Source organism: Chrysemys picta, chromosome 12 (genome assembly GCF_011386835.1).
Source record: "Chrysemys picta bellii isolate R12L10 chromosome 12, ASM1138683v2, whole genome shotgun sequence".
NCBI lineage: Eukaryota > Metazoa > Chordata > Testudines > Emydidae > Chrysemys > Chrysemys picta.
The window spans coordinates 11,562,156-11,576,798 of record NC_088802.1 but is presented as its reverse complement, the minus strand read 5'-3'; the positions used below and the strand labels follow the sequence as shown (position 1 = coordinate 11,576,798).

General features: G+C 52.4%; 1 protein-coding gene across 1 annotated transcript; it reads right to left on the bottom strand.

Annotated features, from left to right (window-relative positions):
- Positions 1-589: 589 nt before the first annotated feature.
- Positions 590-7,267, bottom strand: LOC101943205 (zinc finger protein OZF-like). The gene is made up of 5 exons (XM_065564555.1): positions 7,005-7,267; positions 4,071-4,158; positions 3,447-3,573; positions 2,851-2,964; positions 590-2,519 (listed from the first exon to the last, which is right to left on the bottom strand). Exons 2-5 carry the CDS (start codon positions 4,092-4,094, stop codon positions 1,057-1,059), a joined length of 1,728 nt encoding a protein of 575 aa, XP_065420627.1. The 5' UTR covers positions 4,095-4,158; positions 7,005-7,267; the 3' UTR covers positions 590-1,056.
- Between the last annotated feature and the right edge of the window lie 7,376 nt (positions 7,268-14,643).

Genomic DNA, 14,643 nt, shown 5'->3' with positions numbered 1-14,643 from the left:
GTTTTATGCTATATAAGCTATTTGAAAATCTGTAGTCGGGGGGATTGCTAGTTCACTGGTACCTCCCGTGCATGCATGAAAATAAAAAGGCCTCCGGCGATACTGATCCAAACACAACGCGTGGTTGTTTTTCCACAACACTACCTTTAGAAATCTCAGATTGTTACTTTCTTTGCGTTTTGTCAAATCTGCAGTGAAAGTGTCCTTAAAATGAACATGTGCTAGGTCATTCTCTGTGACTTCTATATAATGAAATATTTGGCAGAATGTGTGTAAAACAGAACAGGGGACATACAATTCTCCTCCAAGGAGTTCAGTCACAAATTTAATTAATGCATTTTTTTTAAATGAGCATTGTCAGCATGGAAGCATGTCTACTGGAATGGTGGCCGAAGTATGAAGGGACATAGGCATGTTTAGCATATCTGGCACATAAATACCTGCACTGCCAGCTACAAACGTGCCATGAGAACACCGTCTCACACTTTCTGGTGACATCATAAATTAGAAGCAGGCAGCATTCTCCCCTGTAAATGTGAACAAACCTGTTTGTCTTAATGATCAGCAGAAAACGAACAGTAGACATCTAGGTTCTAAAGTTTTTAATTGCTTTATTTTTGAGTGCACTGATATAATTAAAATAATCTGTTTTTAAGTTACACTTTCCTGATAAAGAGATTGCACTACAGTACTTGTATGAGGTGAATTGAAATATACTATTTTTGTTTTGAATGTTTACAGTACAAATATTTGTAACAAAAATAATATAAAGTGTGCACTGAACACTTTCTATTCTTTGCTGTGATAGAAATCAATAGATATGGAAACATTGAAAAACCATCTGAAAACACTAAACAAATTCCAAAATCTATTCTATTGTTTAACTATGTGATTCATCAAGACTAATATTTTTAACCACAATCAATTTTTTGAGTTAATCATGCAAGTTAATTGCAATTAATCAACAGCACTACTATCTTCTTTCAATTACTTAACAATACCAGGTTACATTTCAAAGTTCTAGTCTCTATTTCTTGGAATGGTCCCAAATACCTTTTACACACTTTTCAAACACTTATGTCTCCCTCTTGTATGGATTGCTTGATGTTTAACAAGGTCAGACCTCCGTATGAAACTTTTTCCACAGTATAAGCACTGATGGGGTCTCTCTCCAGTGTGGATTTTTTGATGTACAAGAAGGTTTGACCTCCGTACAAAACTTTTTCCACAGTCTAAGCACTTATGGGGTCTCTCTCCAGTGTGGATTTCCTCATGTTTAACAAGGTCTGACCTCCGTATGAAACCTGTCCCACAGATTAAGCACTTATGGGGTCTCTCTCCAGTATGGATTGCCTGATGAATAAGAAGGGCTGATCTCTGTATAAAACTTTTCCCACAGTCTAAGCACTTGTGGGGTCTCTCTCCAGTGTGGATTGCCTGATGAATAAGAAGGGTTGATTTCTGTATAAAACTTTTTTCACAGATTAAGCACTTATGCGGTCTCTCTCCAGTGTGGATTGCCTGATGTTTGACAAGGGCGGACCTCTGTATGAAACTTTTCCCACAGTCTAAGCACTTATGGGGTCTGTCTCCGGTGTGTATTCTCTGATGTTCCATAAGATTTGATCTTTGTGTGAAACTTTTCCCACAGTCCAAACACTTATGGGATTTCTCTCCTGTATGAATTATCTGATGTTTAGCAAGGCCTGACCTCTCTACGAAATGTTTCCCACACTCTAAGCACTTATGCGGTCTCTCTCCTGTGTGTTTTCTCTGATGACGAAGTAGGGTTGACCTCTGTAGGAAACATTTCCCACAATCTAAACATTTGTGGGGTCTCACTCCAGTGTGGATTGCCTGATGTTGGACAAGGGCTGACCTCTGTATGAAACTTTTTCCACAATCTAAACATTTATGGGGTCTCTCTCCAGTGTGGATTGCCTGATGACTCAGTAGGGCTGACCTCCATACGAAACTTTTCCCACAGATTAAGCATTTATGGGGTCTCTCTCCAGTGTGGATTGCCTGATGTGTAATCAATGTTGACTTCCAATTCAAACAATTCCTGCCGTCAAGGCACTGAGTGGGTTTCTCTCCTGTGTGGCTTCTCCCATGGTTATTAAGATCTGAGCGGTTATTGAAGCTTTCCCCACGGTCCGAGCATTGAAGTGATTTCTCTCCAGTATGAATTGTCTGAGGTGAAACAAACTGTGGTCTCAGAATGAATCCCTTTCCATAACCGAGGCATTCATAGCGTTTGTCTTCCTTAGGGGTTGTGTGATGGGCTGTGGGATCCCAGTATCCTTTCCCACAGGTAATAGATTCATCCATCTGCTCCCTTGAGTGGTTTCTCAGCAGCCTCTGTGACCTCTGCCAATTTCCCCAGACTTCTCCCTGTTCCAAGCACTGGGAAAAATTCCCTTCAGCTCTTCCCAAAAAGGTCCCCTGTGATTCCCTGTGTCCAGGAACTTCCTGCTGTTGATTCCCCTCCTTGTTCTCACTCACTCTCTCGTCACCTGCTGGGAGAGAGAGAGAATCCACACAGAAGTCATTGTGCTGGGGAGAGATTAAGAGGAATAGCAGCAAGGGAAAACCCAACCTACTAAAGCTGCACAGACAGAGCAATTGGATTCTGCCTCCACTTCCCACCCAAACGTTCACAGAGAAGGAAAGTAGGGAAGGAAACTCCTGCAGCTAACAGGACATATGGGAAGCGTTGTCAGTGATATCTGCTGCCTGCAACCATGTCTAGGTGAGAAGAGGAAGGAACTAAAGGCATTTACTGATACCTCATTTTTGAGATTCTCAACTTTTTCCTTCCTTCACCAGATGGCTTGTGTTAGTCCTCACCTGTCCGGTCGCCTCTTGGGATCTCTCTTCCCTCACAGGACTGGAGATCGGGCACCCACAGCTCTTCCCCTCGTTCCAGCCGGCTGATCAGGTCAGGTTTGGGAAGGGGAAATCCTGTGTATGGAGTGAAATCAGACCAGATAAGGATGCGTGGAGGATTGCGAAAGCCTCTGTCAGAAAGGACATTCCGTGAGCGGAACCTGTCCCTGTGCTGGCGAATGTGGAATCTAAGAGGACGGGAACGTGGTCACTGAGCCCCCTCGAGGGGAGCAGACATCTGGGGAGGTGAGGGGAATTGTGGTGCATACTGAGCTCTAGTGTTAAACCCCTGCCTATTTCTAAAGCTGTGGAGCCCAGAGCCCTCCACATGGCTGGAGGTGTTACCAAGGAGGAGGGAGAAGAGGGATCCTGTGTGAGACTGTGAAACAACACAGACAGGACAATACATGACTTCTCCCCTTGGAAGCTAGGGGTGTTGGGTGGGGATGATTTAGTATGTGCCTTAGGTTTTGACACCCTGGTCTCATTGCAGTGTCAGTCACACAGATTCCCCCCCCCCCCTGCTTCCAATAAGCCAGGGGCCAGGAATCCCTTACCCAGCGAGGTCACCGTCTTGTAATTCTCCTGCATGACGTCCCTGTAGAGGGCTCTCTGAGCGGGGTCCAGCAGAGTCCCCTGCCCCTGGGTGAAATACACAGCCACCTCCTCGAAAGTCACCGGCATCTGAAACAACAAGAGTCCCCCACTCAGCACCTGCTGCCCCAGCCACAATCCCATTAGTCACAGGGGAGGAGGACCAAAGAAGCAGAATCCTCCCCACACCCTGCTCAGAGCTGCCAGGAGGCTTCAGGGGGTGGGAGAAGGTGAGAGCTCCTTGTCCCCCCCAGCAGATGGAGCACATTTACCACATGCCTGCCCGCCACAGGCTGATACGGGAAGCTGAGCTCTGAGCTGAGGACAAGAACAGGAATACCAACAGCTTCCCTTTGTATTTCACAGCAGCCTCTGGCCAGTGGGGTCAGGCTCCAGCACTGCGAGTTTGGTCAGTTTTCCAGCCCTGCCCAGGGTTCAGAAATGGGGGAATGTTTCCCCCCCCGCAACACGCCTATTCAGAAAATCAGGCCCAGGTTGATCATATTCTAGCAGGTTCATCACACCCAGTCCCACACTGGGTGTTTAACCCCTCTACAATACCCCTCCCCACCACCAAAAGCTCCTACCTGAGCTGGCTCCATCACAGCCATTTCCTTTCCGTGTCTCCTGGAAGATGGGATGATCTGGAGTGAAACGTGGACGTGATTCCTCAGCCTGTTGGGGCGAGAGGGGCGATGGGGGAGGTTACAGAAGGGGCTGGAATCCATATCATTCCCCAATTCCCCCAGGCTCTCTCCCTGCAGAGAGACACTTTGGTTCTATGACTGCCATGCTGGGAAGAAACCCAGTTAGTTCATTACATCGCTGTCCAGGCTCCCTATGCCCCCATTAGAACAAACCCTACCAAGGCCCTTCTAAACCTCTTCAGAACAGTATCTCTGAGCCAAACACTGGAAAAAGAGCAGAATCAAAGGAGTCACTTTAGGGCACTGCCCCACAGTGTATTGTAACCAGTCCTGCGGTGCTCAGCAGTATCAGCAACTGGCTTTTCCTCTCTCAGCTCCTCCCCTTGTTCCCAGGAGAGCTGACTGTGTGTGTGTGTGTGTGTGTGTGTGTGTGTGCGCACAGGGAATGGATCTGGGCAGGGCTGGGAGCTGGGAACCTCCCTCCCCACTTCTTGCTCCTGCTGCCCTTCAAGTCTCTCCGCTCTCCCCTTTTATCTTCTTCCCTCACCCTGGGAGAACGGGCGACTGCCCCATTGTCGTGGGCCTTTGCTCCCATCAGGCAGCTCAGCCAGTGACACTGGTAACGGGGGTTGAACCCGGCTGTGTCACTGAGGGCAGCAGCTCTGGGACTCCCAGACACAGGGAGCCCCTCCCCTTGTAGGCCAAACTCACCAGCCAGTCCCTGAAAGGGGCCCTATGGGCAGAGTCATTTGCCTGCCCAGCTCCAGCCCTTTCCCCAGGTCTCTCCATCACCTGGGAGCTCAGGCTGAGGGGCTGGTATGGTCAGAGTGGTTCCAGCCACTGGAGAAAGTGCCCCTGGGCTGGTCTCAGAGGGGTGTGATGAAGCAGGAATTTTCTTAATATTTTCTCTGAATACTATGTGTGTGCCTCAGTTTCCCCATGTGTTACTCAAGTATTGAACTGGTGGGATACAGGTGTGTGATCATTGCAGAGACCTCTAGAGGGCAGGTGTGACTGCAGAGTGGCTGCCTGGGCATAGAGGAAGGGTAGGCAAACTGCAGCCCCCGTCTTGTCCCACTCCTGAGCTCACAGGGGAGGCTTCCCTGGCCCCTCCCCCACTTTCCTTCTTAGCCACGCCAACACACAGGGGCAGCGCTCTGGGGGGCAGAGCTGCACGGCAGCTAGTCTGGCTCTGGTCACTGCTCTGAGCAGCGTAGTAAGGGGGCTGGGGCCAGAGCCACGGGGTTGGGTAAAGGGCAGGAAGTCCCAGGGTGCAGTCAGGGGACAGGAATCAAGGGGTGGTTGGATGGGGCAGAGGTTCTGGGGTGGTCATCAGGGGATGGGGAACGGGGGGGATTTGATGGGATGTGGTAACCCCAAGGCTCTGTTAGGGAGTGGGGGTGTGGATAGGGGTTCGGGCAGTCAGGGGATGGGGAGGTTGGATAGGAGGTGGGGAGGGGTCTCTGGAAGGGGCAGTCAATGGACAAGGAGCAGGGAGGGTGTAGATGGGGGTGGAGTCTTGAGGGGGTGGTTAGGGGAAGGGGGTCTCTGGAGAGTGCGGTCAGGGGACAAGGAGCAGGGGGTTGGATGGGTTAGGGATTCTGAGGGGGGCAGTAAGTGGGAAGAGGTCAGATAGGTGGCAGGGCCAGGCTGTTTGGGGAGGCACAGTTTTCCCTACCCGGCCCTCCATACAATTTTGATCCCCGATGTGGCCCTCGGGCCAAAAAGTTTGCCCACCCTTGGCATAGAGAATGGTCAGAATTCTGTATCCTGACAAGCGATGGCCATCCGGAGCTGAAGGTGTGGGAGAACAAAGAGAGGGGGAGGCCAGGTGACCTGTTTTCCTGGGAAAGAGAGAAAGCACAGAGGAGGGGCAGCCAGACGTCACTGGGGATGGGGGGCTGGAAGCAGGTCAGTCTCCTGGTTTGGGACTCAGTGGAGAGAGTCCAGGACTCGGGACTCTGGATTCCCCCCCAGATGGAATTTGCTGAAGGCTCCTGATTTCTGTGCTAACAAGCTCTGTTCTATGCTGTGTTCCCAGTGACCAATAAACCCGTCTGTTTTCCAAGCTGGCTGAGAGTCACAGCTGACTGCGGAGGTGGGGTGCACGGCCCATGTGGGGGAGCGTCTCAGGCTTCTCCTTAGGCTGCCCCAGGGACTCAGGCTGGGGCCGTGTGCCCTCCCTGGGCTTTGGGGATGGGGGAGGCTGGGGCCACACGCTCAGCGGGTGGGGCGATATTGGGAGTGCTCAGGGGCTGGGGTCCTATGCCTATGGGGGGGCAGGAACTTGCCTCCCCCAGCCCTAGAATCACCCCCCCCCCCCCCCCGCAGGCTGTACCCTGCTCTTATCAGCAGCTCCTAGTCCCAGGCAGGGGGGGTGAAACAACATATACATTGTGGGGGCGCTGAGAGCCATTGAACCAAACTTTAAACCCTGAATAGGATAGAAACCCCTTCAAGCCAGGGGGCGCAGCAGGGCCCCACCAGCCTAGATCCAACGCCTGTGTTGCCCACCCCCGGCCCTGATTGTGCCCCTGGGACCCTCTCCTTCGCAAGCCCCGAGCTGGGGACCCCAGCCTGCATTCAGTTTTGCGCCGGCCAACCGTCTGCCCCCCCCCCTCTACCCCCTTCCTCCCCCCTCTACCCCCCTCAGCTGCAGCGTCCGTCCGCAGTCCGCACTAGGGCGGCCAGGGGCAAGGAAACAAAGCAGGTCATGGGAGGGGATCCTGCCCCTGCCCTCGCCCCGCACACACCGGGAGCTGGCGGCAGCTTTCCCGGGCCCAGGGCGGGAATCGCAGCCAGCTCCGCTGGGAGCAGCCTGGGGCCAAACCTCCCCCTGCAGCCCGGGGGTGACGGGGGGCGGGTCTCTCTCACCTTCCCTCCGAGCGGGGTCCCCTGGGGCAGGGGCCGGGCCGGGAAGGGGCCTGGCCGGGCTGGGGGCTCTGCCCTGGGAGAGGCTCCTGGGGAGCAGCGGGAAGGGCCCTGCTGGAGATTCCCCTCTCCCGGCTGCAGCCAGGGCTCCGGGCTCCCAGCACCAGCCGCCGGAGCTCGGGGATCTCGCCAGGAGCCTGGAGCCAGAGTCCCCGCAGCGGCTGCGAGTCACTTCCTGCTGCCGGGCCTGAGCCCAGCGATCGCTCCCCCAGAGCCGCCTCCCAGCTGCTCCTGGGTCCTAGCGATCAACCCAGCGCGCTGCAGCATCTCTGTGTCCGGCTCCTGTTCCACTCTCAGGAGAAAAGGGAGGGACCGTCTTCCATCTAGCGGGGGGAATGGGAGACACATTTTTTCTAAAATACTTAATGAACTTTAGAGGAAACCAGTAAGCAATGGGAAAGGCAGAAGGAAAACCCTTTGCCCCACTCTGTGGGCAGTGGGGAAGCACAAACAGCGTCTGTGGGATGCCAGGGCAGTTCACAGTCTGTCCCTTGCACCCAGTCCCAGGCCTCCTGCCCAGGCCTGGCTGTGCTGCAGGGATTCTGTGGCTCAGACACGTGATCTGGCGGTGGCCACACGCCGTCAGGCTCTAGGTGACAGGACCTTTCTTCCCAGTGTCCCCAAAAAGGTGCAAATCCAGAGGACAAATAAAAAGTCCCACTGTACGGAGAGACTTTGGCAAACCAGTAAAGTGCCTAAAACCACTATGGCTTATTGTTAAAAAGCAACCTAGTCAGCAAGCTGTAAATTGGCCAGTCAGCAAATTCAGCTTGACCAAGGCAGGAGGGGTTTTCGGGGTGCCACGGAAGGGACAGTTTGACCCCGCGTCCTTCCTGATAAGAATTGTGTTGAAGTTGCTGATACATGCATTTTAAAAGAGCAGGAATGTCTATTGGGGTCTCGGAGCTCCAGACTCTGGAAAAACCCACACCTGGTTAATCAATAATCTGAAGGAACCTCTTGCTTGAAACTGCTTACTTAACAAGTTTTCTTTAAGGGACATGTCATTGTACTACTAATGTGTAAATAAGGGGGAAAACCTTGAGATAGGTGGGACTCATTTGGGGCCTGGTCTCTCCCTCTGGATGCATCTTGTGTTCCCCACTGGCAGACAGGCTGTCACTGTGCCACTCGAGAACCACACTCAGCTTCGGTAATTATTAGGGTGACCAGACAGCAAGTGTGAAAAATCGGGACAGTGGGTGGGGGGTAATAGAAGCGTATATAAGATAAAGACACAAAAAACGGGACTGTCCCTATAAAATCGGGACATCTGGTCACCCTAGTAATTATCGAAGGTTGGGGGTGTTTTACTAACCTGTTGCCGACGTGTGTAAGTGCTTGAGACTAGTAAAGTTTAGCTTGAAGTGAAAGCACTGTTGAGTTGTCCTGTCTGTGCCAGCCATCTATCGGTCGGACGGCCGTGTCTCCCCTGATTTATTTCCTGACACCTCCTCGCACAGACTAAAAGTTACCAAGAGCTTTGGGTTGAAAGAACCCCGGGTAACACTCCCACTTGGTAATCTCTGTAACTGATTTGGGGGGGGGCGGCAGCCTCGTGATCTTTCAGCACTTCTGGCTGCTGACCTAGTTCTGTCCCTGCCTCCCCCCACAGGGTTCCACAGGGTGCAGGCCATGGACTGGGACACCTCCGGGGGGCGGGGGAAATGCCAGTATGATAGGGATGACTTCATCAGCTTCCACGTCCAACCTCAGGCCCCTTACCCTGTCTGCATCCTGACTCCCCCCATCCTGGAGTCATGGCCCTGCTCCCGGCCCCACCTCAATGGGATGGGGAGGCACAGAGAGGGATAAGGGGGGGCACTACACCCCTACTGTAAAAATCATTCCACTTGTCCCAGAGCAATTCCAGCCTCTCTGTCTGTGCTTTGCCGGGCTAAACCAGTCATGGTGGCAGTCAGGATGCTGGGCAGATGCCCGTGTTGTGAACTCCTTAATGTGTAACCAGTAGAATTTTAATAGCTGAAACGGTTACTTTTTACATGCTATTTTCATCCCTAGTCTGGACACCTGCCTTGTAGCTTCAGAGCCCTTAGACGGAACCCTCCACCAACCCCAAAGCTTCCCTGACTATTTGCAGTAAAAGAATTCCCCTCTGGCTCCTGGGTGGGGCAGCCCCTCCCTCTCTCTTGGCCAATGGGTGGGGAGCTGCCATTGTATCTCTCCCTCTCCTTCTCCCTGACCCCCACTCTCTTTCCTTCCCTCCCCCTGCCAGGCTGCTCTTGCTCTCACAGCCTCCCCTCCCCATGTTCCCCCTTTCCTCTGCAGAGACCCCCCACTCAGAGTTTCCCTCTATTGCAGCCCTGTTCCCATCTGGCCCCTAAGTCTTCCCTGATTCCCCTGCATCGCCCCATCCCCCCTTCAGCCATTCCCTGCCTCCTGCATCTGCCCCGACCATCCCTCATCCTCCTCCTTATTTACACCCTCTTCAGCCCTCTCTCAGCTCCTCTCCTCTTCCTCTGTCCCCCCAGGTGTGGCTGTCCCAACCCCCAGCGCAGCGTGGGTTGGCTTCCCCCTGTTTTGCACACAGTGGGAGCTGGCAGGTGTCACACAGGAAACTATTCCCTGTAGGAATGTGCTACCTCCACCAGTTGCTGATCTGTAACAGGTTTGTAAGGAACTGCTATTCTAAAAAACTTCTCTCTGATGTAGCAAATGACTACAGATAGCAGTTTGTCCCCTGCACTCTTTTATTGTCCCCTTCACTCGTGGCAGGACTAAGTATTATCTAGACCATTCCTGGCAGGTGTTTGTCAGCTACATGACCCCCCAATCAGTCAATTTTTGCCCCCTGCTCAGACCCTGGCGGCCCCCTCCTCCAATTTGCCCCCTTTGCCCCTTTTTAACCCATGTAAAAAGCACTCAGCACAATCTTATGCTTAGTAAGGGCAGGATGAAGGGCAGTGGCTTCAGGAGATGTTACTGAGCATGCTAAGGGTACGTCCATACTTACCTCCGGGTCCGGTGGCAAGCAATCGATCTTCTGGGATCGATCCCGGAAGTGCTCGCTCTTGACGCCGGTACTCCTGCTCCATGAGAGGAGTACGCGGAGTCGACAGGGGAGCCTGCCTGCCGCGTGCGGACCCGCGGTAAGTTCGAACTAAGATAGTTCGACTTCAGCTACGTGAATAACGTAGCTGAAGTTGTGTATCTTAGTTCGAAGTGGGGGGTTAGTGTGGACCAGGCCTCAGTTAACCATAAGTAGCACATTCCTACAGGGAGCAGTTTTCTGTACTGCACCATCCGGAGAGTTAATTAATCCGCCCCAATGGGCGATAACAGCTATGTCTGTGGGAGAAGCTCAAAAAATAAATAAATGCCAATTGACTCTTCAGCAGGAGGCAGACAAATGGGAAGTGCCAGCCAGAGGAGATTTCCCTGGCAGATAAGATTTCCAACTCTCCAGGGCCAGGCGCCATTGCCACAAATGGTGTCAGGTCCAGGAGAGTTGGCAAGCCTAGTGTCAGATGAAAAATTTTCCCCATAGACCCTAGAAGAGTCTGGAAAGCTGAAGAATGATCAGCTGTGGTCTGAGCATGGGCAGCAGGTACAGCAGGCCGGGGGAAGGGAGGTTAAGCAATGGTGGTTTAATCATGAAGGGACAGAGGAATCTTTAGCGCATCTGGCATATAAATATCTTGTGACTCTGGCTGCAACAGTCTCATAAGATTGCCTCTTCTCACTTGCAGCATTACCTCCTGCAATGGAAACAAACTTGCTTGTCTAAGCCAGGGGTGGGCAAACTTTTTGGCCTGAGGGCCACATTGGGGTTGTGAAACTGTATGGAGGGCCAGGTAGAGAAGGCTGTGCCTCCCCAAACAGCCTGGCCCCCACCCCCTATCCACCCTGTCCTACTTCCTGACCCCTGACTGCCCCCCTCAGAACATTCTACCCATCCAACCCCCCCTGCTCCTTGTCCCCTAACTGCCCTGATCCCTATCCACACCCCTGCCCCCTGACAGGCCCACTGGGACTCCCACACCTATTCAACTGTTCCCTGTCCCCTGACCCATATCCACACCCCCACTCCTAAGTGCCCCCCCAGAGCCCACCCCCATCCACCTTCCCTGCTCCATCTCCCCGACTGCCCCATCCAACTGCCTCCTGCTCCCTGTCCCCTGACTGCCCCCTGGGACCTCCTGCCCCTTATCCAACTCCTTCCTGGCTCCCCACCCCATTACCATGGTGCTCAGCACGTCAGGAGCTCACAGCCCCGCTGGAGCCAGCCACGTCGCTCAACGCTGCCCGGCAGGAGCGTTGGTCCAATGCACTGGCGGCGCGGCGAGCTGAGGCTGCGGGGCAGGGGGAACAGCGGGGGAGGGACCGGGGTCTAGCCTCCCCAGGCAGGAGCTCAGGGGCTGGGCAGGACGGATCCGCAGGCCAGATGTGGCCCGGGGCTGTAGTTTGCCCACCTCTGGTCTAAGAAATTGGCTGAACAAGAAGTAGCACTGAGTGGCCTTCTAGGCTCTAAAATTGTACATTGTTTTATTTTGAATGCAGGTGTTTTTTACATAATTCTACGTTTGTAAGTTACACTTTCCTGATAAAGAGATTGCACTACAGTACTTGTATGAGGTGAATTGAAAAATAATATTTCTTTTTGGGGGGGGTTACAGTGCAAATACTTGTAATAAAAAATAAAGTGAGCATTGTACACTTTGCATTCTATGTTGTAACTGAAATCAATATATTTGAAAATGTAGACAACATCCAAAAATATTTAGAGAAATGCTATTTTATCATTGTTTAACAGTGCAAATAATCACATGATTCATCAGGATTAATTTTTTTTTAATCTCTTGAAATCCCTAATTCCAACTGATTTCTTTGATAAAATTATATGGTAAAAAAGAGAAAGGCAGCGATTTTTCATTAATAGTAGCTGCGACACTTTTGTATTTTTCTGTCGGATTTTGGAAGCAAGTTATTTTTAAGTGAGCCAAGTAGGCAAGACAGATCAGACTCCTGAAAGCGGTGAAGTGGTGAGGAAAGGCTGAGAGCCACTGGCATATAGGACCAATAGAAAGAGCATACCAGAGAACAGACAATCAGGGGGGAACTTCAGCGGTTTTCTGGACTATAACTGGGGGACAAGAACAGCACCTGTGACACTTCAGGCAGTGGCGTACCCAGGTGGAGGGAAAAGGGGAAGCAATAAAAAAAAAAAGGCATCATCCGCTGTGGCGCTTTTACTCACCCGGTGGCGGGCCCTTCACTTGCTCTGGGTGTCTTCGGCGGCACTGAAGTGCCTGCCGCCGAAGTGCCACCGAAGACCCGGAGCGTCGCTGGGTGAGTAAAATAAAAGCACCGCAACGGGTGGTGCCTTTTTTTTTCTCCCGCTTCCCCAGATGAGTACAAAGGCACCAATAAATTGACAAGGCGCCATTTGTGCTCAGTGAAGGAGCGGCCGCTCCCCCGCTCTCCCCCAGCTACGCTACTGACTTCAGGTCGCAAACAGGAGCCTACGTTTTGCATTCATGAAAAGGGAGATCCTAGTGATGGTGGCTGGTGACCCTGGGAGAATGCTTCAGCCATGGGTTTTACTTGTTAAACTCTGCCTATCTGAATCCTGTTATACCTGGTGTTTGATGTGTAACCTGTTGATCTTATTGCTTCGCTCACTATTTCTTCAATCTTAGCTAATAAACTCTTGTTTGTTTTCACTAAAAATATATCTCAGTGCTGTGATGTTATATTGGTGCTGATCCTCAGCTGAATCAAACCAGCTGGTATTATCCCTTTAGGGATGGCTTACCTGGGCACTTCTGAGTATCTGGTTGAGAGGGGTCTGGACACTACAGAAAGACCCGTCAGAGGAGTGGCACCTAGTGTTAATCTGCAAGGCAAAGTAAGGACTGGCAGAGCCCGGATGTGTTCATATGGGGAGGTAAAAGGCTGGATGCGGGGCCGGCCCTCAACATTTTGGCACCTGAAGCAGGGAGCTCAAATGACACCCTCATGCCCCCTCGCTTGGGCCAAAGCTTTGAAATGTCTCAATTCTGCCTTCTTCCTGTTCTACCAATCACAACCAATTACAAGAGTGTCATCACAAACTCTCCTGATTTCATCTGGATACTTTCAATACCTGTTTTTCTTAAAGCCCCAACTCTTGGAATCATATGAATACTGTGACAAAGTTCCTTCTCTTCCTTGGTGGGTCCTGCACTTATTGGTGGATTTGCTCGCCTCACAGATTCACCCTGTGGGTCAGGAAACAGCCCAGAGACCTTCCCCTCTGGTAGAAACCACAGTCCAAGTCAATTCCTCCTGTGTTTGATCAGGAGTTGGGAGGTTGGGGGGAACCCGGGCCCGCCCTCTACTCCGGGTTCCAGCCCAGGGCCCTGTGGACTGCAGCTGTCTAGAGTGCTTCCTGGTACGGTTGCACAACAGCTACAACTCCCTGGGCTACTTCCCCATGGCCTACTCCCAACACTTTCTACATCCTCACCACCGGACCTTCCTCCTGATATCTGATAATGCTTGTACTTCTCATTCCTCCAGCACTATGCCTACTCACTCTCAGCTTTTTGCACGCCTCTTGCTCCCAGTTCCTCCCTCACATGCACTTCCTCTCCTCTGGCTCCCCCTTTGGCCTGACTGGAGTGAGCCCTTTTATAGCATCAGAGGAGGCTTAATTAGAGTAAGGTGCTTAACAGCCTCACCTGACTCTTAGCAGGTTAATTGGAGTCAGGTGTTGTCATTAGCCTGGAACAACCCCTGCTCTGGTCAGTCAGGGAACAGATGCCTGCTTCTCCAGTGGCCAGTAGATCTCCCTTCAACTCCTCTGCTGTAGAAGGAAGGAGGAAGAGGGTTGCTGTTCCTGCTGGACACTGGGCCCTTACTGCTGCTGTTGCTGTTGTTCCTGCTCCGGCTGCTCCCCTGGCTGGGCTAGACACCTCCACCGACCACCTTTCTCTTCCTGGCTGCTTGCTGGCTGGCTAGTGGATCCCCCCCACCTTCGGTTGCTGCTGTCACTCCAACTACGGCCTCTTGGGGATGGGGGGGCTGCTGGCTCGCTCCCCAGAGGAGGGGAGTGAGGGACCCCAGCTCCAGCCTTTATTGCTGAGGACACCATCACAACCACCACCATCAGAGCGGGGTCCCTCCTGCCTGGCCACCAGACCACCACCACCTGGAGCTGCTGGAGCTGTTGTGTTCACTGCTGGGGAGCTGCTGGAACCCTGAGGCTTTGGCTACACTTGCGAGTTACAGCACTGTAAAGGCTCCCCCAGTGCTATAACTCACTCCCTGTCCACACTGGCAAGGCATTTGCAGCGCTGTATCTCCATGGTTGCAGCGCTGCATGTACTCCACATCCCCGAGAGGAATAGCGAGTATTGCGCTGCCGCTGCAACGCTGCGGCGCCAGTGTGGCTGCCCAATGCACTGTGACTGGCCTCCAGAATTATTCGACAGTATCCCACAATGCCTGTTCTAGCCACTCTGCTCATCAGTTCAAACTCTAATGCCCTGGCCTCAGGTAACCAACCATGTGACCCACCCTTTACATTCCCCGGGGAATTTTAAAAATCCCCTTCCTCAGCCCGGCGTGGCATGGAGTG

What these genes read in the sequence shown, in the direction of transcription:
- LOC101943205 (XM_065564555.1), bottom strand. Translation starts at nt 4,094, where the DNA reads ATGGCTGTGATGGAGCCAGCTCAG. An exon ending in CTGTGATGGAGCCAGCTCAG is followed by an intron (nt 3,574 to 4,070) that starts GTAGGAGCTTTT and finishes TTGTTGTTTCAG; the next exon opens with ATGCCGGTGACTTTCGAGGA. An exon ending in CCCAAGAGGCGACCGGACAG is followed by an intron (nt 2,520 to 2,850) that starts GTGAGGACTAAC and finishes TCTCTCTCCCAG; the next exon opens with CAGGTGACGAGAGAGTGAGT.